Genomic DNA, 21,203 nt, shown 5'->3' on the forward strand with positions numbered 1-21,203 from the left:
GCCTGTTTCTTGGGGCTCTTCCGTTATTACCTCACAGAGAGTGCTTTTATTAATGCCACTGTGACCTGTCTTTTCCTTCAACTTTTTTACTTTTAAAGTTCAAAGCTGCAGAAAGGTCACAAGATTTTATAATGGACACCTGTATACAGTTGACCCTTGAACACTGCAGGGCTGAGGGGCCTGCTTCCCATTCAGTTACAGATCCATGTGTAACTTTTGACTTTCCCCAAATTTAACTGTTAGCCTAGTATTGACTGGAAGTCTTACCTGTAACAGTCAATTAACACATATTTTATGTATTGTATTTTTTACAATGAAGTCAGCTAGAGAAAAGAAACTGCTAATAGAATCATAAAGAAAATACATTTACAGTATGTACTGTAAAAAAAATCCACATATAACTTGACCCACACAGTTTAAACTGGTGTTCAAGAGTCAGCTATACTTTTCATCAGGTTCACCAACTATTAACATTTTGCCACATTCACTCTCGTTACTGTATTATTGTCATTTTTTTTTTTTGCTGAACCATTTGAGAGTATTGCAGACATTGTACCCCTACATTTTTCAGCATTCGTCTCTGAAGAATAAGAACGTTCTCTCGGGGTGCCTGGGTGGCTCAGTTGCTTAAGCGTCTGCCTTCGGCTCAGGTCATGATCCTGGGGTCCTGGGATTGAGTCCCATATCGGGCTCCCTGCTCAGCAGAGAGCCTGCTTCTCCCTCTCCCTCTGTGTGCTCTCTCTCTCAAATAAATAAAATCTTAAAAAAAAAATTCTCTTACATAACCACAAATGATCATATTCAGAGATACTGTAAATACAGAATTTTTCTGTACTTAAATTCTGTATGTAAGTGTAAAATGTAACACAAATGTGATGTTATCTAATATATAGTCCATATTCACATCTCACCAGTTGTTCCAGTGAGCATTTTTTCTGCTCCATGTCTCTTTAGTGAGCATGTAATTTCCAAACCAGCAGATGCTTTTTATTTATTTTTATTTTTTTAAAAGATTTATTTATTTGAGAGAGAGTGAGAGCACATGCAGGGGGGAGGGGCAGCGGGAGAGGGAGAATCTCAAACAGACTCCCTGCTGAGTGCAGAACCGTCACAAGGCTTGAACCCACAACCTTGAGATCATGATTTGAGCTGAAATCCAGAGTTGGATGCTTAACCGACTGAGCCACCCAGGCACCCCAGCAGATGCTTTTTAGTTCTCTATTTGGTCCGTGCACAGCATCTACAGTCTTTTTTTTTTTTTTATTTTATTTTTAGCAAGCTCTACACCCAACATGGGGCTTGAACTCATGACCCCGAGACCAAGAGTCGCATGCTCTTCTGACTGAGTCAGCCAGGTGCCCCTGTAGGGCCCAGCATCTACTGTCGTGACCACTTTCTTCATCTTGAGACTTTCCTCCACTTTGCATCAGTGACTCTTCTCTGGCCTGGATCTCCTCCTGTGTCTTTGACACCCTACCCCCCACACCCCACTTTCTTTGCTAACCGCTCTTCCACTCACTGTTCCTGTCTGTGTTACTGCTGTTGAGGCACTGTTCTTTTTTTTTTTTTTTTTTTTAAGATTTTATTTATTTGACAGAGAGAGACACAGCGAGAGAGGGAACACAAGCAGGGGGAGTGGGAGAGGGAGAAGCAGTCTTCCCGCCGAGCAGGGAGCCCGATGTGGGGCTCGACCCCAGGACCCTGGGACCATGACTTGAGCCGAAGGCAGACTTTTAATGACTGAGCCCCCCAGGCGCCCCTGAGGCACTGTTCTTAGCTCTATACCTTGCCTGCTTTCACTCACTATTTCGTCACTGCTGACTCTTGCCTGGTTGTTTTAGCAACCACCTCCACACAGCTACAGAGTGAGCTTCTTAAAACTTCACTTCTCAGAATATTTAGCAGTTGCCTTCACTTGAAGTAAAGTTCAGTGCCTACAAGGCTCTATGTGTGTGACCTGGCTCCTGTCCACTTACCAACTTCATCTGGTACTACCCTCTCCTTTCCTCACTGTTAACTAGCTCACCGCTAGCGAATAGAAACGTTAAATGAGCCGGGGTGCCTGGTGGCTTAGTTGGTTAAGCATCTGACTCTTGATTTCGGCTCAGGTTGTGATTTCAGAGTTGTGAGATTGAGCCCTGTATTGGCTCCCTGCTCAGCGGGGAGTCTGCTTCTCTCCCTCTCCCTCTGCCCTTCCCTCCCCACCCCGCCCCCAGCCCTGCTCTCCTTCTCTCAAATAAATAAATCTTTAAAAAAAAAAAAGAAATATTAATTACATGAACCATGTGTTCAAGTTAAAATTTTCCAGTAGCTGTGGTAAGAATGATAAAGACAGTTAATTTTAATAAGATTTTGATTTATTATAATTATTTCAATAATATTTTCTTTAATACATACATACAAAATACTGTTTTAACAGAGGGGTGGCATTTAATGGCTTTCAAAAAGTGGGGGAAACTAAAGACTGAAGGAAAGTAATTTCAAAGAAGTGCAGAAGCAAAAAAGATGCTAGTCCAATTTTTACATGTCAAACAGCATCAGGAGCATTCAACTCTGGGCTTGTTTCTTGAAGGTCACATCCTATTTCCCTGCAGCAGGCAGCATAGCATGGTGGGTAAGACCTTGGACTCTGCAGCTGGGCTACCTGGGTTCAAACCTGCTTTCCCCTTTTATTAATTGTGTGACCTTGGACATGTTATTTAACTTTTCTATGCCTCATTTTCTTTATCTGTAAAATGGGGATTTAGTAGTGCCTTTTATAGGGTTATGAAGATGAAATGAGTTAATATATGCAGGGTCCTTATATGTATAGTGGCAGTTGTCAGGTGCTGTTCGAAATAAGCATTTGCTGTTATTAGTTACCTTGGGTGGTATTAGGATGGTTGGGGGAACAAAAAGAGAAATTCCGTGTACTTTGACTTCTCATTTTAGCTTTCTGAGATTAGCTTTTCAGTCTTTCCCTCTCAGTTTTCACCATGGTCTATCTGCTCAAATCTAATATGTCCAAAATGGACCTCTCCTTGACCTTTTTATCTCAGGTGATGATATCAGTTGCTCATGTCCAGTAATCAGGGTACCATGCTCAGTTGACCTCCCCATGGCCCCCATCCTACCCCAGCATCTGAAACTATCAGCTGGTTTAATCCTTCTCCCCCAGGAATATATCTTCAGGTCTCTCTACTTCTGTTCATATAACCACTATTTTACTTACTGGTCAGCTAATATGTGCCAGACATTCTTCGAGGTTCTGGAAATATGGTAATAATCTTATATTCTCATAGGGAAAAACAGATGACGAACAATGAAATACTTATGGGCATTAAGTACTTCCAAAAATAAGGAGGGTAATGGGACTAGAATGATAGGAAAGAGCTGTTTTAGACGTGGTAGTTGGCCAAGGCTTCTCTGATGAGATGAATATCAGGACAGGGACTTAGGTAAGAGGAGCAAGCTGTGAAAATACTGGGTGTTAGTAGGAAGCCTTGCAGGTAGAGGGAACTTTAAGTACAAAGGCCTTGAGAGAGTAGGGTACATAGCCTGTTGAGGAAACAGCATGGAGGCCAGTGGGGCTGGGGTAGAAGGAGCAAATAGGAGACTGGTGGAAGATGAGGCCAGAGCAAGCCCAGGACAGATCATGAAGAGCCTTCCAGACCATCTTTCGGACCTTGGCTTTTATTCTGAGTGTGGAGGGAAGGTGCCATCCTCTCTGATCTGGACCCCCTGCAGGAGTTTTCCTTCTTCCTCTCTTGCTCCCCGCCATGTCATTCTCCTGCTTTAAACCCTTCAAATTATTTCCGTTGCACTTAGGATAAAATCCAGCTCCCCCCGTGACCTACAGGTTTCTGTGTGGTTGGATCTCTGTCTGCCTTCCCAGGGTGTCACACGCTCCCTCAGCTGCAGCCCACTCTGTGTTAGTCATACAGACATTTCCTCAAGGTTTGGAACGTGCAAAGTTCTTGCTTGCTTCAGATCCTGTCTTAGCACACGCCATTCCTTCTGCCTTTTCCCCATTTTTACTTCTTATTTTTAAATTCTCATTGGTTTTCCTCCCAATTTTTTGTTTTGAAGATTTTTAAACATACAGAAGAGTTGGTAACTAGTATAACAGACGTCTGTATGACTTTTATTACCAATGTTTATCAGTAACATCTTGCCATAATTGCTTTAATCAGGCTTCATTTTACATTTTGTTCTTTAGAGGTCCCTTTCCTAAATATATCCCTCCTTACTCTCTACAGTTGCTTCAAATGAATTTCCTGTAGTACTCAAAAAGAGTTTCTGTTTACCTGTTTATTTTCTGCCTCCCATTGGACTGTAGGCTCCACGTACACAAAGATTGTCATTTTTCTCTCCTGTACCGTCTTCCAGTTTAACCCAGAGTTTACGTTTTAAGCACGTATTAAATGTATATACACACAGTTGTGCCTCTCTTCTTTTCAGACGGACACTTTAACCCGGAGGTGGTCAAGTACCGGCAGCTGTGCTTCAAGTCCCAGTACAAGCGCTACCTCACCTCCCAGCAGCAGTACTTCCATAGGCTGCTGAGGCAGATCCTGGCTTCCCGGAGCGTAAGTAATGCTGGGAACCGCGTATGAGGTGTGGGCAGTGAGCGCACACATCTCGTGGCTTCAAGAAGTCGTTCAGGTACCAAATGCCAAAGGTAGCACTAAGGAGAAAATGTGACCAATTAAGCCTTGACGCAGTTAGCCTGTACCGTCCTTTCTTTCTTTCTTTTTTTTTTTTAAAGGTTTTATTTACTTGTCAGACAGAAAGACAGCCAGAGAGGGAATAGCAGGCTTCCTGCGGATCAGGGAGCCCAGTGCGGGGCTCGATCCCAGGACCCTGGGATCATGACCTGAGCCGAAGGCAGACGCTTAACGACTGAGCCACCCAGGTGCCCCCCCTTTCTTTTTTTTTTTTTAAAGATTTTATTTATTTATTTGATAGAGACAGACACAGCGAGAGAGGGAACACAAGCAGGGGGAGTGGGAGAGGGAGAAGCAGGCTTCCCGCGGAGCAGGGAACCCGATGCGGGGCTCGATCCCAGGACCCCGGGATCATGACCCGAGCTGAAGGCAGGCGCTTAACGACTGAGCCACCCAGGCGCCCCTAGTAGAGGCTCTTCTTATTTGGACATATTCTCCTGTGTGCATCTCTGATCTGAAAGGAGGGAATTGAGCTTGTTCAACAATCAAGAGAAGAAAATGTAGACTTGAGGAATGCACCAGAATAAGCTTTGGATGATGATGTGTATCCCCATCTGATCTCTTCCTAGGACCTACTGGAGATGGCCCGACGGAGCGGCCCAGCCCTTCCCTTCCGCCAGAAGCGCCCTTCACCCTCCCGTACCCCTGAGGAGCGGGAGTGGCGGACCCAGCAGCGCTACTTGAAGGTGTTGAGGGAAGTAAAGGAGGAGTGTGGCGACACGGACCTGTCATCTGATGAAGAGGGTGAGTGTGGGCACTTGGAGTAGCTGGGATGTTGGATTTACACCAGCAGCGTGTTGTTCAGTTGGAGCCAGTGGTAGCCATTTGTCTCCCGGGAAAGAAGCTCTCCCAGTTGTGTGTCTCGGGGGTTGGATGACGGCACTCAGAATTCCCTAGTCTTTGGGCTCTGAGCCATTCCTCTTGGGTGGGGTGTGACTGCATACCTTTGTCCCCTTGGTGCTCACGTGGCATTAGAGTCTAGGTGAGCTGAATCCCTGCGTGGCAGGGCTCTCCACAGTAGGCCTGTCTGGTCCTATTGTGCCACTTGAGAGAGCTACTTTTCCCCCTACAGGAAAGTAGTAGTGACTGTTGGCCTGCTGCAGTGCGACCCCATCACTCTGTTGAAGTCTCTCTTCCTGGAAGAGCCGTTTAAATGACCTAAGTGTGCTCCAGTTCGTCTGGAGAAGGGCCAGAAAGGAATGGTGGAACCCTGGCCTCCATGTTGTTGGCTTAGCCTTGTTGAACCCAAATGGCCACTTACCCAATCTCCCCTATTGGAGTCCACAGCCACGTTGGATTTACAAGAAAAATTTTCTTTTGAAGATCTCAGCTCATGGCTTCCGAGCTCTCCAGCGCGTTCTCCTAGCCCTGCGGTGCCCCTGAGGGTGGTGCCCACGCTTTCAACCACGGATATGAAAACTGCAGGTGAGAACTGAGTGATGCTGTGGACGTTTTGGGAGATCAGGACGTAGATCTGAGAACTCCCTTACAGGGTGGGCGCTGGATTCTTACTGCCAGGGAATCGAAGCAGTGTTCCTCATAAGTGGGAGATTGGGAGAAGTTTCTGTACGATTCCACTTTTTACAAGTAGGTAGGCCTGCCTTTCTTCCTTCCTTTGTTTTGAAGCTTTTCTTTAGGAGCTAATCGGCTGGTATTTTGGGCTTAAAGAAAGTAGATTATTAAAATAGCAATATTTAGGGACAGTTCAATAATAGAACAAGAGGTAATCAGAGCCATAGTAGTTTCTTAGAATGTCTGAAATTAGAGAAGAACTTTTAATTGGGATAGGAATCAAAGAAGACGGTTAAGAATTTTTGAGGTGTTTCAGGAACAGCTAACTAACTGAGGTCATTGTTACTGATCAGTGTAGAGAAAAGCTGAAGAGTTGATCCTGTGACTATTTCAAGATTGTGTGTGCTTGTAGTACATGGGATTCAGAAGGGACATTCAGAGAAACGTGTTACCTTTGAGTATCACAAGTGACCAGAAAGACTTGGGATTTGAGCATCATGTTAGTGAATGACCTAATCCATGTGGTTTGGTTCATTTTCTCTCAGATAAAATAGAACTGGGGGACAGTGACCTGAAGATAATGTTAAAGAAGCACCATGAGAAGCGGAAACATCAACCAGTAAGATTGGGTGGGGTGGTCATTAGTGGTTTTCAGTCTGATATCTTTGGATTGGCTTTTGGGAGATGAAGGTAGTCACCATATCATTTATGGTTCCTTTTCTATTGTTGGGGGGACAGGAGCCACTGTAGTGGCTCGTTAACACCAGAGATATGAGAGGAAGACAAATGCTTGATGTAGTGTCTGATTTAATCTTTATAGCAAGACTGGTACATGGATCATTATATCCATTTTACCTGTGTTTGGAGAGGTTAAGGAGCTTGTCCTTGGCCCTACAGCTAGGAAGTCAGGAGTCAAATCCTGTGCTCTTCCCACTTTTTACTCTCTCTGTTCCTCTACCAAGTCAAGGTAATGCCAGTGCAGCCAAGCCAAAGAGCAGAGGGGAGGAAGAAAAACCAGGTAGTTAGGTGGGAAGCATCCACACTGGAAATCAGCAATTCCCTTACCTTTTTCTCAACCCCGTTTTCAGACTATAAAATATAGTGACACTTAACAAGATTGTTTGAAGAGCACTAAGATAAGGAATGCAAAAGAGCTTTATAAACTAAATGCCATACAGTAGAAATGTTGGAAGTGGGTTCTGTGCCCCATTATGAAGGGGAGATATGATTTCCGCAAGTGCGCCCAACATCTGATTATATCTAGGTAAATTGGCAAAATCATCAGCAGTTTTAGCTTCTTTTTGGGGCCTCGATAACAAATCTCTGAATATCACATCCAGGATCATCCGGACCTTTTGACAGGGGACCTGACTCTCAGTGACATCATGACTCGAGTAAATGCCGGCAGGAAGGGCTCTCTAGCAGGTAAGTGATGTCCTCTGGAGGCTGACCTCATCTGACTATTGTGTTACGTTACGTCAGCCAGCTACGTGTGGCATAAGTAAATGAGACCACAACTTCCTTCTTGCTGATAACTTTTGTTTAGTTATTGCCTCTTATGGATTTGTAGGTGGAAAATGAATGTAAAATCAATACAGTAGATCTTTGGCTCTTTAATAGGTGTTAAAATTAACTTGTAAAATCTCTCACTGGATTTGGTAAAAAAAAAAAAAGAAAAACAAAAAAGCAAACAAAAAGAAACAAAAAGTAACTCAATGTCTTTTTACTTAAAACTTTTCTTTCTTCTACTGGTGGGTGTTTGGAAAATAACATTCAGATAAGACCCTCACTTCCTGATGTAGAAAATGCAGTTCTGTGATTTGTGTTGCCTTTTCTTCCTAGCCCTGTATGACTTGGCTGTCCTTAAAAAAAAGGTTAAGGAAAAAGAGGAGAAGAAGAAGAAGAAAATAAAACTGATCAAATCAGAGGCAGAGGATTTGGCTGAACCCTTAAGCAGCGCTGACGGGATCCCGCCTCTCTCCCAGGCCCCTTCTCCGCTGGCTATACCTGCTATCAAGGAGGAGTAAGTGAGCAACAAGAGATTGCTGCTCGAGGGTGAAAGGTTAACCTGGGGTGTACGCAGCACTGGTGCATGGAATGAGCCCGTGCGTGTTGAACGTGCAAGACCAGAGTCCCAGGGGACCTGCTAGGGAACGTGTATGGTGTGGTCCTTTATTGAACTTTTGTATGACTCCTAGAGGGTTTGGAGGGCCTAAACCATCTGGGGATGTGTTCTTGGTCTCTTCAATTGTTCTTACATATTTTTTCCTTCATTAGGCCTCTTGAAGACCTCAAACCTTGCCTTGGAATCAATGAAATATCTTCCAGTTTCTTCTCTCTTCTATTAGAGATCTTGCTGCTAGAGGGGCAGGCTAGCCTTCCTATGGTAAGAGTTTTGGAAAAGTCAGATGTACATCAGAGTTTTCAAATTGTAGAAAACTAACAGTCTACAGCTGGAGAAGAATTCTGGGTTCCTCTCAGAGCTCTGCAGCTAACTTGCTTTGTGACCTGCAGATGTATCCTAGCTTGCTCTGTGACTTGCAGATGTATCCTAGCTTGCTCTGGTGCATCTGCGGGATTACTGGTGTGGAATAGAACTCTAACTGGCTTCTGTCTTTGTTTTCCCTTAGCTGGAGGAACGGGTTTTGGATTGGCAGTCCTCTCCAGCCAGCTCCCTCAATAGCTGGTTCTCTGCCGCCCCCAACTGGGCAGAGTTGGTGTTACCAGCCCTGCAATATCTTGCTGGGGAAAGTCGTGGTAAGGTACTTTTTTCCTTAGGGTCAAGTATCCCCACCCCCCCCCCCTTGTTTAATTCATTTTCCTGGTAAACTACAGCATTCCTGGTTAAATCCCTGTGGTTTCACCTAATGCTGTGCCTTGGGGGTCTCCACTGTCTTGATCCACTATGAAACATTCAAAAGTTCTCTCAAAGCTCAAGGATTGCAGTTATTCGGAATTCTGTGCGCGCTCCGACCTGTGCGGCTTGTTCACGTGATCCCATTTCTTACAGCCATACCTTCCAGTTTCTCAGCATTTGTTGAATTCAAAGAGAAAACCCAGCAGTGGAAATTGCTTGGTGAGTAATTCATACTGCCCACTCGTAGAGGTGGGTTTTCAGTCTTGCATCCTCTGCTCAGCTGCTCTTGCCTTCTAGTCCACACAGCCTAGTAGGATATTGAGAACAGCAATATTAAGTCTTATTTTGCTCAGTTAAAAAGATCCTTTGTGACCCCTTTGGTATCTCAGGGTCTAAGTTTCACCCCTCCACTGGATTTTGGCTCCCCCAAGCTGGGGTGGGATGGCCCTTCTAGGACGATGGATTTAAATCCGTGGGGGTATTTTGCAGTAGGACCCATCGTCGTATTAATCGTGCCTATGGGGGCACCTGGGTGGCTCAGTTGTTTAGGCGACTGCCTTCGGCTCAGGTCATGATCCTGGAGTTCCAGGATCGAGTCCCGCATCGGGCTCCCTGCTCAGCGAGGAGTCTGCTTCTCCCTCTGACTCTCCCCCCTCTCATGCTCTCTCTCTATCATTGTTTCTCTCAATAAATAAATAAAAATCTTAAAAAAAAAAAATCGTGCCTACGCTTTTTTTTTTTTTTTTAAAGATTTTATTTATTTATTTGAGACAGAGAGAATGAGAGACAGAGAGCATGAGAGGGAGGAGGGTCAGAGGGAGAAGCAGACCCCCCGCCGAGCAGGGAGCCCGATGCGGGACTCGATCCCGGGACTCCAGGACCATGACCCGAGCCGAAGGCAGTCGCTTAACCAACTGAGCCACCCAGGCGCCCCCGTGCCTATGCTTTTAGATTAACCTGTAATAGCGTAATTATTTTTCTTTCCCAACAGTGGGCTTTGCTATTGAGGATAACGTGCAACAGGATGTCAGACAACCCTGAATACACTATTTCCAAAGAGCAGGATCCTTTTTTTTTTTTAATTTACGAAGTCCCACTTACTACGTTTTATTATGTACCTGAAGTAATTTGGTTACCAGTGATGGTGTTAAGAGGAAAATTCCATGTTGATTTCCTACTGAAATTCACTAACCTTTCTCTTTACCCCCTTGAGTGGTCTGTGAAGAGAGATGGAGAGAAGGTTGTGAACATAGTAGATTCATTTATTCCTTACGTTTATTTGGCTTTTAGGTGTCAGGCATTGGGTTAGGTGCTGAAGTATATAATGAACAAATATCCATTCACATGAAATAACAAACATACACATTCTATGAGGGGAAAGTACCAGAAAGGATGGAAGTTTATGACGAGGTGTTGGTGTATTCTGCAGAATTGGGAGGACTTTCCTGAGGAAGGAACATTTCAGCAGAGATGTTAATGATGACTAGGAAGGAGCGAGGCAGATTGAGGGGAAGAGCATTCCATGTGGAGGAAGCAGTATGGATCAGCGATGCCAGGGAAGATTCGATTCAAAAAGATCACACAGGCCTACGTAGAGATGATGATAATCTGGACCCGAGGAGAGTGGACAAAGTTGAGAAAGTTGTAGGTGGTAAAAGCCATAGGGCTTGGTTATGACTGGCTGCGGGGAGTAAAGGGAGAGTGCTGTCAAGCATCACTTCTGCTAGATTTGTGCCTCACGGTGAAGATGCCGTTCACTGTGGTAGGCAGCTGTGGAGGACATCTTGCCTGGGGTGAGGGCGGAGATCCTGAGTTTAGTTTTGAATGTGCTGAGTGTGAGCTGCCTTCGAGGTATTTAAAAGTGTTAATGTTGAGTAGGCAGTAGGATGTGTGGGTTTAGAATCCATATGGGAGAGTCAAGGCAGGGAGTTGTTGGCATATCTACAGTTATCAAGGCATAGGGAGGAAGCATGAAGTGAGGAGAAATGAGGGCCTTAGACTAAGCCTTGAGAAGCTCCGAGGCTGAGCAGGCTGAGCAGGAGAGCATATGCAGAAGTGACTTGGGAGGAAACCATGAAATAGTTGGATTTTGGAAGCCGGAAGGACACAGGAAGTGGGGAGTGGTCATTAGCCTAAAAGGGTTCAGGAAGATAAAGCCCATGGATTTGAGAACGTGGAAGAACTGGTGAATTTCTTGTAAGAGTGATTCCTTACTAGGGTGATGGGCATCAAGGACCGTGGGGAGCTGAAGGCAACCCACGATTGCTGACCGTGTCGCTCTTTCTGACTCTGTCAGACTGGTGGCTTGAAGTCAGCCTGGAGGGGGACTTATGCCCGGGGTGGCAGACCTTACCCGACCAGATAATAAGGATTTTAAGCTTGTGGACCAGCTAAGACAGGTGGCAGACTTCACACCAGGTAAGGATGTGGAGGGAGTGGCGTGAGAAGAGGATTGATTAGGCTGTAGGGAAATGGACTATGAAGGAGCAATTCTAGAAGGCAGAGGAGTAGAGGAATCTTCCCAGGATAAGAAAGTTTAGCACTTTCCGGCGATGGTGGGACTCTGCCTGACTAGGGAGAACATGTAAGAGTCCTCAGAAGCATCATCTTAGCTGCTTTGAGAAGGGTAGGCCCTGGGAGGCTGTATTCTTCCCAGAGGCAGACCCGAGTGCTGGTGGTCTCTGTGGCTTCTAGTCTGGGCAGGAGACATAGGGACCATCGTGTGATGGGTGCTTCCGTAGGAGCCCGAACAAAGTAAGAGGGGAGGAGGGCAGGAGGGAGGTGCTCATCTCTAGGCAGATCAAGGGGGTCAAGCTTTTCTCCTTCCTGAGGACCTTCTTATTGCTATGCCAATTGGTAGAATGCCTTTGTTGCCCCACAATGAGTCTGCCTTTTCTGACCCCCAAGGACAGGAAAACTTCCCTAGGGTAAGCTTTCATGATATCCTTTGTGATATCTACCACTTTGAGATTTTATTAACTTGTATTCTTTTCTCATTTGACTATAAACTCCGTGAGAACAGAGGCTGAGTTCACTGAGTAACCCTGCCTAGTATGCAGTGCTTGGCACACGGCGGCTGCTCAGCAAATACCTAGGGAAGGAGTGATTTACTGAGGAAACATCCAGAAGTGTTGGTCCAGGCAGACAGTGAATGGAAGGCAATACAGGCTGAGGGGATAGTATGTGCACAGGATCATTGCACTATAGGTCCTGATGGGTTCTCTCTCTGGCATAGATACAGCAAGTAAGGAGACAGTGGGATTCTGAGTAATACCGTAGATTGTTTTAGTATTGTTATTACTCTTGTTGTTATTTGCCTTTTTGTTTTCCTGATAGGCCAGTCCCAAGATAATGAAAAGGAATTAGCTGCACTCTTCCAGCTGTGGCTAGAAACCAAAGACCAGGCTTTCTGTAAGGTACGGTTTTTAAGAAATAACCAGATTTTTCTTATTGGATTTCCAGAGTCCTTAAATTAGCCAAAATTCTTTAGTCCATTTACCTGTTAATGTTTTCCTTTTCTCCAGCAAGAAAATGAAGACAGCTCAGATGCCACAACACCTGTTCCTCGGGTGTGAGTATAATACTTGAATGGTGGGTGGTAGTCCATGAAATTATAGTTTAAGGTACTGCCATGGTTTTGCTGACGTTTCTTAGTATGTTAGACTCGTAGTGAACTTTAGAGTTCCTAGGTGTCCACTGATTCTAACCTGCCTTAACATACCTGAGAAGGGTAACACACTCCCATCAGTAAGAGTGGCTTTCTGAGCAAAGGATTCTGAATTGGGGAGAGGATTGCATAGTAGAGTTTCTGAGGGGGTTGTCATCCATGTTGTAGGAGGGCATACTCCTTTCCCTGAATTCTCCTTCATTTTCCATTTGAGAAGGATTCATCTAATCTTTCTCATTCTACCTATGAAGAAATTGAGGCGTGAGGTTAAGTGACTTGCTGAAGGTTAGTGACAGGACCTGATCTAGAATTTAGGCCTCTTGATCTCTAATCCTGAGCTCTTTATATCACATCATTTCATGTGATTGTTTCCAGTCTGATGTGGTCCTTTGTGTCCCCCACCCGCCCCAGCCTTGTTGAGATACAGTTGACATATAATATTGTGGGGGTGTATAACGTGTTGAATTGGTACATGTATATACTGTGAAATGATTACCATGATATTAGTTATATCCATTATGTCACGTAATTATCAGTTCTTTTTTTGTGGTGAGAACATTTAAGGTTTCTATTAGCAAATTTTAAGTGTATGAAACAATATTGATAACTAGTCATTATACTGTACATTAGATCCCCAGAACTCATTTGTCTTCTAACTGGAAGTTTGTACCCTTGACCAACCTCTCCCCATCTCCCCCATCCACCACCCCTTGATAACTACCATTCTCTGTTTCTGTGAGTTTGGCTTTTTTTAGATTCCACATATGTGAGATCATACAGTATTTATCTTCTTTGTCTGACTTATTTCACTTAGCGTAATGCCCTGAAGGGCCATCCATATTGTTGCAAATAGCAGGATTTCCTTCTTTTTTATGGCTGTATAATATTCTGCCTTATGGATTATTATATACTACATTTTCTTTGCCTGTTCATCCATTGACAGGCAGTTAGGTTGTTTCTGTGTTGTAGCTATTGTAAATAATGCTGCGATGAACATAAGGTGCACCTGTCTTTTCGAGATAGTGATTTCATTTCCTTCGGAAGTACACCCAGAAGTAGGATTGCTGAATCATATGATAGTTCTTTTTTTTTTATCTAATGTTTTGAAGAATGTCCATATGCTTTCTGTAGTGGCTGAAGCAGTTTACATTCCTACCAGCAGTGCACAATGGTTCTCTTTTCTCTGCATCCTTCCTAATGCTTGTTATTTCTTATCTTTTTGGTAATAACTATTCTACCATGTGTGAGGTGATATCTCATTGTGGTTTTGATACATGCTTTGCAAATATTTCCTCCCATTTGGTAGGTTGCTTTTTCATTTTGTTTTTTCCTTTGCTGTACAGAAGATTTTGTTTGAAATAGTCTCACTTGTTTATTCTTACTTTTGTTGCTTGTGTTTTTGTGTCATGTCTAAAAAATTGTTGCTTAGACCAGTGTCTAGGAGCCTCTTTCATATGTTTTCTTCTAGGAGTTTTACAGTTTTAGGTGTTATGTTTAAGTCTTTAATACATTTTGAGTTAATTTTTGTGAGTGGTGTAGGATAGGGGTCCAGATTCATTCTTTCCCATCTGGATATCCAGTTTTCCCAACACCATTTATTGGAGAGACTATCCTTTCCTTATTGATTATTCTTGGCTCCATTGTCAGATATGGAGCAAGTGGTTTGACCATTTACACAATGATTTCTGGTCTTTTGATTCTGTTCCATTGGCTTATGTGTCTTTTTATGCCAGTGCTGTACTATTTTGACTATTATAACTTTGTAATAAAGTTTGAAATCAGCAAGTGTGATGGTTCCCAGGATTGCGTTGGCCATTTGGGGTTGTTTGTGGTTCCATATGAATTTTAGGATTATTTTTTCTGTTTCTGTGAAAAATGGTTTTGGGCTTTTGATAGAGATTATATTGAACCTATAGGTGATATGAGGTAATTGGACTTTTTTTTTTTTTTTAATTGATTGATTTAGAGAAGAGTAGTGGGGATGGGGAGAGGGAGAGAAAGTCCCAAGCAGATTCCCTGCTGAGCACAGAGCCCAACGCAGAGCCTGAGATCATGATCTGAGCCAAAACCAAGAATCGGATGCTTAACTGACTGTGCCACCCAGGTGCCCCAGTAATATGGACATTTTAACAATATTTTTCCAATCCATGAACATAGGCAGTCTTTTCATTGATTTGTACTTTTTTTTTTTTTTCAGTTTCTTAAATCAGATTCTTGTAGTTTTCAGCGTACAGATCGTTCACCTCTTTGGTTAAATTTATTTCTAAGTATTTTATTGCTTTTGATGTGTGGTTCTTTAGGTTCCTGAGCACCAGCACAGAGGGCCAGCCTGAATATGGCAGAACCATTGTCTTATGTAACAGAGAAACTCAGTTTCTCTTGGGAACAGAAAAACCATCTTTGTCACGTTATAAATTTGAAGTCCTTTGTTCCTCTCAGGCTGATTTTTTTGGTTGCCATTAGATGGAGTTTACTTAGCAATAGTACTGAAAACAGGTAAAAACAAACAGTCTCTTTCTCATCTACATAGTAACTTTTCTGGATTTCTGAGACTCGAGCAATTTTTGGAAATACGGGAGTACTTGGTAGGATCTGGAAAGTGGACTTTTGACCTTTGCAGGAACAGAGTACTAATGAAGGGACATTTTTTTCATGGTGCAAAGGACTGGTTCTGGGTACTGGAGAAGGGGTGATGGATACAAAATTCTTTATGTTCCAGAAGAACTGACTATGTGGTGCGGCCCAGCACGGGGGAGGAGAAAAGAGTTTTTCAGGAGCAGGTAAGGGATTGCTAGCACCCAGTGAAAATCTCTTCATTTATGGGGCCATGCAGAGGAAGCTCTGAGCTTGACTCTCCTTGAGTCCATATTCTTAGAGGAAGCTCACACCCTTAACCTTAGATATTCTGTTGGTTGAGATTGTTTGCTGGGGGTGGAATTGGTGTGAGGAAAGGGAATGAGAAATGTTTTGATGGGGTTTTCTTCCAGACAGCAGAATACATCTATATTTATCTCTCTGTCCCTTTACTAGTGATCTCTTTGGAGATCATCCTTTTCCCACTGTGTTTGGCTCAGTATTCCTAGTGCAATACCCTGTTTCCTTGTTTTAGTCTCTCCAGGTCGACCCCTTATTGTATGAGAGCATTAGACAGAACCCCACTAATTGTGACTTAGGAGCCTTGTCTCTTTTCTCTTGGTAGGAGCGTTACAGATACAGCCAACCCCATAAGGCATTCACCTTTCGCATGCATGGCTTCGAGTCTGTGGTGGGGCCTGTGAAGGGTGTTTTTGACAAGGAGACCTCACTCAACAAGGCTCGGGAACACTCCCTGCTGCGCTCTGACCGGCCTGCCTATGTCACCATCCTGTCTCTTGGTATGTGTCCATTTGTCTCTTGTCAGGGATCCCTTCTTTCTCTAATCAGCTGTCTCCCCAACCAACCCCCCCAGAAGGGCTTTGATGGTCAGATGCAGTTTTAGGAGGCCTTGGAGTTTGGGACATAAAGGGGGAATTCGATCCCCAGAGATTGATGCTAGGAATCGATGTTTCTTCCCTTAAGTCTGGGCTCACATTTATTTTCATGTAGGAATTTTTCACAGGCCAGCTAAATAGTTAGCTTGAGTGTGGGAATTTGCTTTCTCTAGGCTGATTATTTTATTTTTTTTAAAGATTTTATTTATTTGAGAGAGAGAATGAGAGAGAGCAAGCACATGAGAGGGGGGAGGGTCAGAGGGAGAAGCAGACTCCCCGCCGAGCAGGGAGCCTGATGCAGGACTCAATCCCGGGACTCCAGGATCATGACCTGAGCGGAAGGCAGTCGCTTAACCAACTGAGCCACCCAGGCGCCCTAGGCTGATTATTTTAATGATGAGGTTTTTAACCTTTTTTTGTGCCATGAAGCTCTTTGGTAGTCTGGTGAATCCTGCAGACTCCATCTCAGGATCTGGTCTTTAAACGCATAAAATGAAATGCATAGAGTTACTAAAGAAACCGGCCCTATTAAAATATTTATCACAATGTTAAATTTATGATGCAGAAATATATATGTTTTTATTATGATATTGAATGACAGTTCCCAGTAGCAGGTCTTACATCTCCTGTAATTTCCGTATAGTGATGAGTGGAAATGATACCGTGATGTGATCTTGTCCACAGCAGCTGTGATGTGATATGAAAATACCTGATTTCTGATCACGTCACTGCCAGTACCTTTGCTCATAATTGAAGGAAAATGCTAAATTTCAGTCAGATGTGGAAATTTTTTCCCACATGAGTTAACAGACCTCAGTCTTGGCTGAAAGTGTGAAGAGTATAGGCCACTGCCCCCTTATTACTATCAGAATAGATGGTAATGCCGAGTCTGACTACAGCAGAGACACTCCTCAGCGAGCTGCTCCCCACGAGAGCACGTGAGAAGGACAGTGCTCCTCAGTGGCAGCCGTGCTTGACTCTTGGACTTTCCATTTTCTCATGCCATCAGTTCGAGATGCTGCGGCCCGGCTGCCTAACGGGGAAGGTACCCGGGCAGAGATCTGTGAACTACTCAAGGACTCCCAGTTTCTCGCCCCAGATGTCACCAGCACCCAGGTAGGATGGAAAAGAGATCGTGTTTGTTTTGTTCCAGAACGCATTTGAGAAAACTTAGAGGGAAACATAAAATGTCGTAATTTTTTTTTTTTTTAATTGAGTGATGAAGAGGAAAGGAGGAGATCCTAAGAAATGGGAACAGTGATGACCTAAGACCCTGTAGTCAGTGGAGCACAGATTTGACTCTGCAGTTTCCTTCAGCTTCTATGGCTTCTTAGTTCCCCGGCTCCTTCAGGGCACAGCTCAGTCTTTCAGGAATCTTAGGGTGCTTCTTGTTTTGCCAGTGACGCAGTGAGCTGTTGGCGGTGCTGCCACCCGGCCGAGTTAGGATCTGTTGATCGGCTGCAACTTACACCCAGCGATTTTGCTCTGGCGTCTGAGTCTGACGCGTCCCTTTCTCCCTTTGCTCTGGTTCTCAGGTGAACACAGTGGTGAGCGGAGCACTGGATCGGCTGCATTATGAGAAAGACCCGTGTGTGAAATACGACATTGGGCGAAAGCTGTGGATCTACCTGCATCGAGACCGGAGTGAGGAGGAGTTCGGTGCGTGAGGCCCCGAGTGGACTAGGGAAGCTTCTGACTTCCTGCCCCAGTGCTGTTAGGCTTTTCAGTGACGTTCAGGCAGGACCTATCCCGCTGGTGAGGCCACCAGCTGGGGCTCGGCTCTTAATGAAGCCACCCTCCTTACTGTGCTGAGGTTAAACTTGCTGAGGCTTACCACTCTTGTTTACAGAGCGGATTCACCAAGCACAGGCAGCTGCAGCTAAAGCCAGGAAAGCCCTTCAGCAAAAACCCAAGCCCCCATCGAAGGTGGTAAGTGACCTCTGAGAGCGGGTGCCTCAGTGGTGTCGCAGGTGGTGGCAGCGAGGCCTTTGGGAACCGCAGGGCCGTGCCACCCCTTGGGGACTTTTGGTAACTGCACCCGATTTCTCTCCTGCTCGTAGAAATCCGGTACCAAGGAGAGTTCACTGAAGGTCCTCAGCAGTGGCCCCTCTGAGCAGAGCCAGATGAGCCTCAGTGACTCCAGCATGCCACCCACCCCGGTCACACCTGTGACCCCCACCACTCCGGCTTTGCCTGCCACTCCGATCTCCCCTCCACCTGTGTCATCAGTGAACAAAAGTGGCCCTGCTGCTGTCTCAGAACCAGCTAAATCTAGCTCAGGGTAAGCTCCTCCGTTTTTTCCTCCAGCTTTCTCCCTCTGAAGGCCTTTTGGATGTGTGGCTTAAATTGTTTGGGTCTTGTTGTGTTCCCCTCCCCCCCATTTTCCCATATCCTTGTAGTGTTCTTCTGGTGTCTTCCCCAACCATGCCACAGCTAGGAACGATGCTTTCCCCGGCTTCCAGCCAGACTCCACCAAGTTCTCAGGCCACCGCCCGCGTCGTGAGCCACTCTGGCTCAGCTGGACTACCCCAGGTGCGGGTGGTGGCCCAGCCTGGCCTTCCTACTGTGACTCAGCAGTCGGCGGGACCAACGCAGACGCTGCCCCAGATGCCGGCAGGACCACAGATTCGCGCTCCAGCCACTGCTCCACAGACCAAAGTTGTGCCCCAGGTAAAGGGACAGCGAGCCTTGGACCCGGAGGTAGTCTGATGAGTCCACTGGGCAGGCTGGGGAGGGACTGAGGAGCCTGACACAGCAGCTCATTTAATGTTCACAGCTGAGTAAGCATGACTAATAAGTTGTATTTTACATGTTGGGAATCAGAACTTCCAAGAAGTTTAGTGATTTACTCAGGATTGTAATGTTAGGACCCTCGTGGAGGTGGGATGTGATTCTAAATTTCAGGCTCCTTCCATTGTGCCTCTCATCTTAGCCGTGCCGCTAACTAGTTGGGTAATTTTAAAGAAGAGTCTTATTTCCTGCCTCCGTTTCCTTTATCATAAAAGGGCTATAATATTTGTTCTCATTGTGTAGGAATAAAGTGGGAGGTTCAGTGTGAAAGCTTTCTGAAAATTAAGATGCTCCACACAGATACAAGAACTTTACAGTGTCCACTTAGTAGCGTAGCGAGCCTTAAGCACTGGTAGAGTACAAGTACTCTTAGAGGAACACTTCTGGGTGGTGGCACACTGGAGATGGCTTGGTGTGCTGGGCTGCATCTCCGTGTCTAATCAAGCTCTCGGCCTCACACTTGAACTAGACAGTAATGGCCACCGTTCCAGTCAAAGCCCAGAACACGGCGGCCACTGTGCAGCGTCCTGGCCCCGGGCAGACGGGGCTCACGATGACAAGTCTCCCTGCCACAGCCAGCCCCGCAAGCAAGCCAGCCACGAGTTCTCCCGGGAGCTCTGCTCCGAGTGCTTCCCCGGCTGCTGTTATTCAGAATGTCACAGGACAGAACATCATCAAGCAGGTCAGTGGAAATCTCTGGGTGGATTCGACGCCTTTGTTCTACAGCAAAGGATAGTCGGAGATCTTAATGATTTGTAATCTTTGATCCTTAGTTCACGGGTATTTCAAAGGTGAGTTCCCACCAATGGCGGTGCAGGCCTCATAGATGCTGAAGATTTTTTCTGTTTTTTTTCCATATAATTTAGCATTTAGTAGTTTCTGGATTTGGAGTAGATGTTCCATGAATTTATTTAATGAAAATCTTGCGGTATAACATTATATACTTTGCTGGTATTTTTGCTTAACTCTGGTAATATGGGATACATTTGTACTTTCCTCGTTGTGAATATGCAAGGATGATAATCGAATTTTGAAGAATTGGTAAGCAGTGGGGCGCCTGGCTGTGTCAGTCAGTGGAGCATGTGACTCTTGGTCTCATGGTTGTGAGTTCGAGTCCCATGCTGGGTGCAGAGATTATTTAAAAATAAAATCTTTAAGGAAAAAAAGCACAAAAAAATTGTTAGGCACAGTAGCAGTGACAGATGTGCTTTTCATGTACCTGCACCATGCTTTTGTAGATACTAGGTAATTTAATCCTTATAATGCCATGGCGTAGATGCTTTTGTTATTCTTATTTTGTACATGAAGAAATGGAATAATCTAATGGTAAAATAATGTCACTGTTTTCATTGAACAAATATTTATCGAGTGCTTTTTTTGTGCCAGGCACTGTCCAGAGTATTGGGGATCTAGTGGTGTATTCCAGAGGCCACATCCCTGCCTTTGTGGAGCTCATCTTCTCATAGAGCTGGGGGACGGAAAACTGCTTCAGGGACGGGTGTCATAAGAGCTAAGGAGAGCAGTAAGCGGGGAGGGGTTAGGCGTGTGCCATTTTAGCTAAGGCAGTCTGTGCAGGCCTGAGGGGATGGCATTTGGAAGAGGGATGAAGTGAGGTTAGAGAGTGTGCCATATTTTGATTATCTGGCGACAAAGCATTCTAGGCATAGGCGTAGCAAGTAAAAGTGCAGTGAGTCCGTTGTTTCCACATCATGTGCTTGAGGAACAACAGGAAAGCCATTGAGTGTGAAGCTTAGTGAGCAGGTGTGAAGGTGTTTGAAGGTGGGGTTGCTTGTGAAGTTAGCTGTGGTTAAATCACGTCAGACTTCGATTTTAATTTTAATGTGATGGGGAGCCATTGAAAGATCGCAGGCCAGAATGACTTGATGTGGTTTACATTTAAAGAGCTCCCTGGCTGCTGCATAGGATGGGCTTCAGGTGGCAGTGGAAGCAGGGAGACCGGGTGGGATGTAGTCATGGCAGGTGAGCTGGGGCTGGCTCGTGTGCATCGTCTTTGGAGGTGTGGAGAGGTGCTGGGATTCTGGATATAGGGTTGACGGTAGAGCTCGAGTGATTCTCCGGTGGGCGGAGTATGGGGTCTGTTGAAAGAAGGGAGTTGAGTGTGTCCCACAGCTTTGGGCTTGAGTGATTAGGTAGATTGTGATACCATTTACTGAGCTAGAAAACATCGAGGTGCAGATACT

General features: G+C 45.0%; 1 protein-coding gene across 2 annotated transcripts in view; it reads left to right on the forward strand.

Annotated features, from left to right (window-relative positions):
- Nucleotides 1-21,203, forward strand: part of NFRKB (nuclear factor related to kappaB binding protein) — a 39,010-nt gene that overhangs the window by 10,418 nt on the left and 7,389 nt on the right. Inside the window, exons 4-22 of one of the 2 annotated variants that reach the window (XM_021696540.2) lie at nt 4,441-4,568; nt 5,276-5,450; nt 6,030-6,131; nt 6,764-6,837; nt 7,559-7,643; nt 8,061-8,241; nt 8,496-8,604; nt 8,849-8,975; nt 9,229-9,294; nt 12,412-12,491; nt 12,600-12,646; nt 15,462-15,522; nt 15,942-16,116; nt 17,222-17,328; nt 17,748-17,871; nt 18,062-18,141; nt 18,273-18,493; nt 18,612-18,882; nt 19,472-19,684. In XM_021696540.2, the coding sequence (XP_021552215.2) occupies nt 4,441-4,568; nt 5,276-5,450; nt 6,030-6,131; nt 6,764-6,837; nt 7,559-7,643; nt 8,061-8,241; nt 8,496-8,604; nt 8,849-8,975; nt 9,229-9,294; nt 12,412-12,491; nt 12,600-12,646; nt 15,462-15,522; nt 15,942-16,116; nt 17,222-17,328; nt 17,748-17,871; nt 18,062-18,141; nt 18,273-18,493; nt 18,612-18,882; nt 19,472-19,684 (2,426 nt within the window). Of the gene's footprint in view, nt 1-4,440; nt 4,569-5,275; nt 5,451-5,993; nt 6,132-6,763; nt 6,838-7,558; nt 7,644-8,060; nt 8,242-8,495; nt 8,605-8,848; nt 8,976-9,228; nt 9,295-12,411; nt 12,492-12,599; nt 12,647-15,461; nt 15,523-15,941; nt 16,117-17,221; nt 17,329-17,747; nt 17,872-18,061; nt 18,142-18,272; nt 18,494-18,611; nt 18,883-19,471; nt 19,685-21,203 lie in introns of both variants that reach the window. The other variant, XM_044919687.1, reaches the window with a different exon arrangement.

Source organism: Neomonachus schauinslandi, chromosome 11, assembly GCF_002201575.2.
Source record: "Neomonachus schauinslandi chromosome 11, ASM220157v2, whole genome shotgun sequence".
NCBI lineage: Eukaryota > Metazoa > Chordata > Mammalia > Carnivora > Phocidae > Neomonachus > Neomonachus schauinslandi.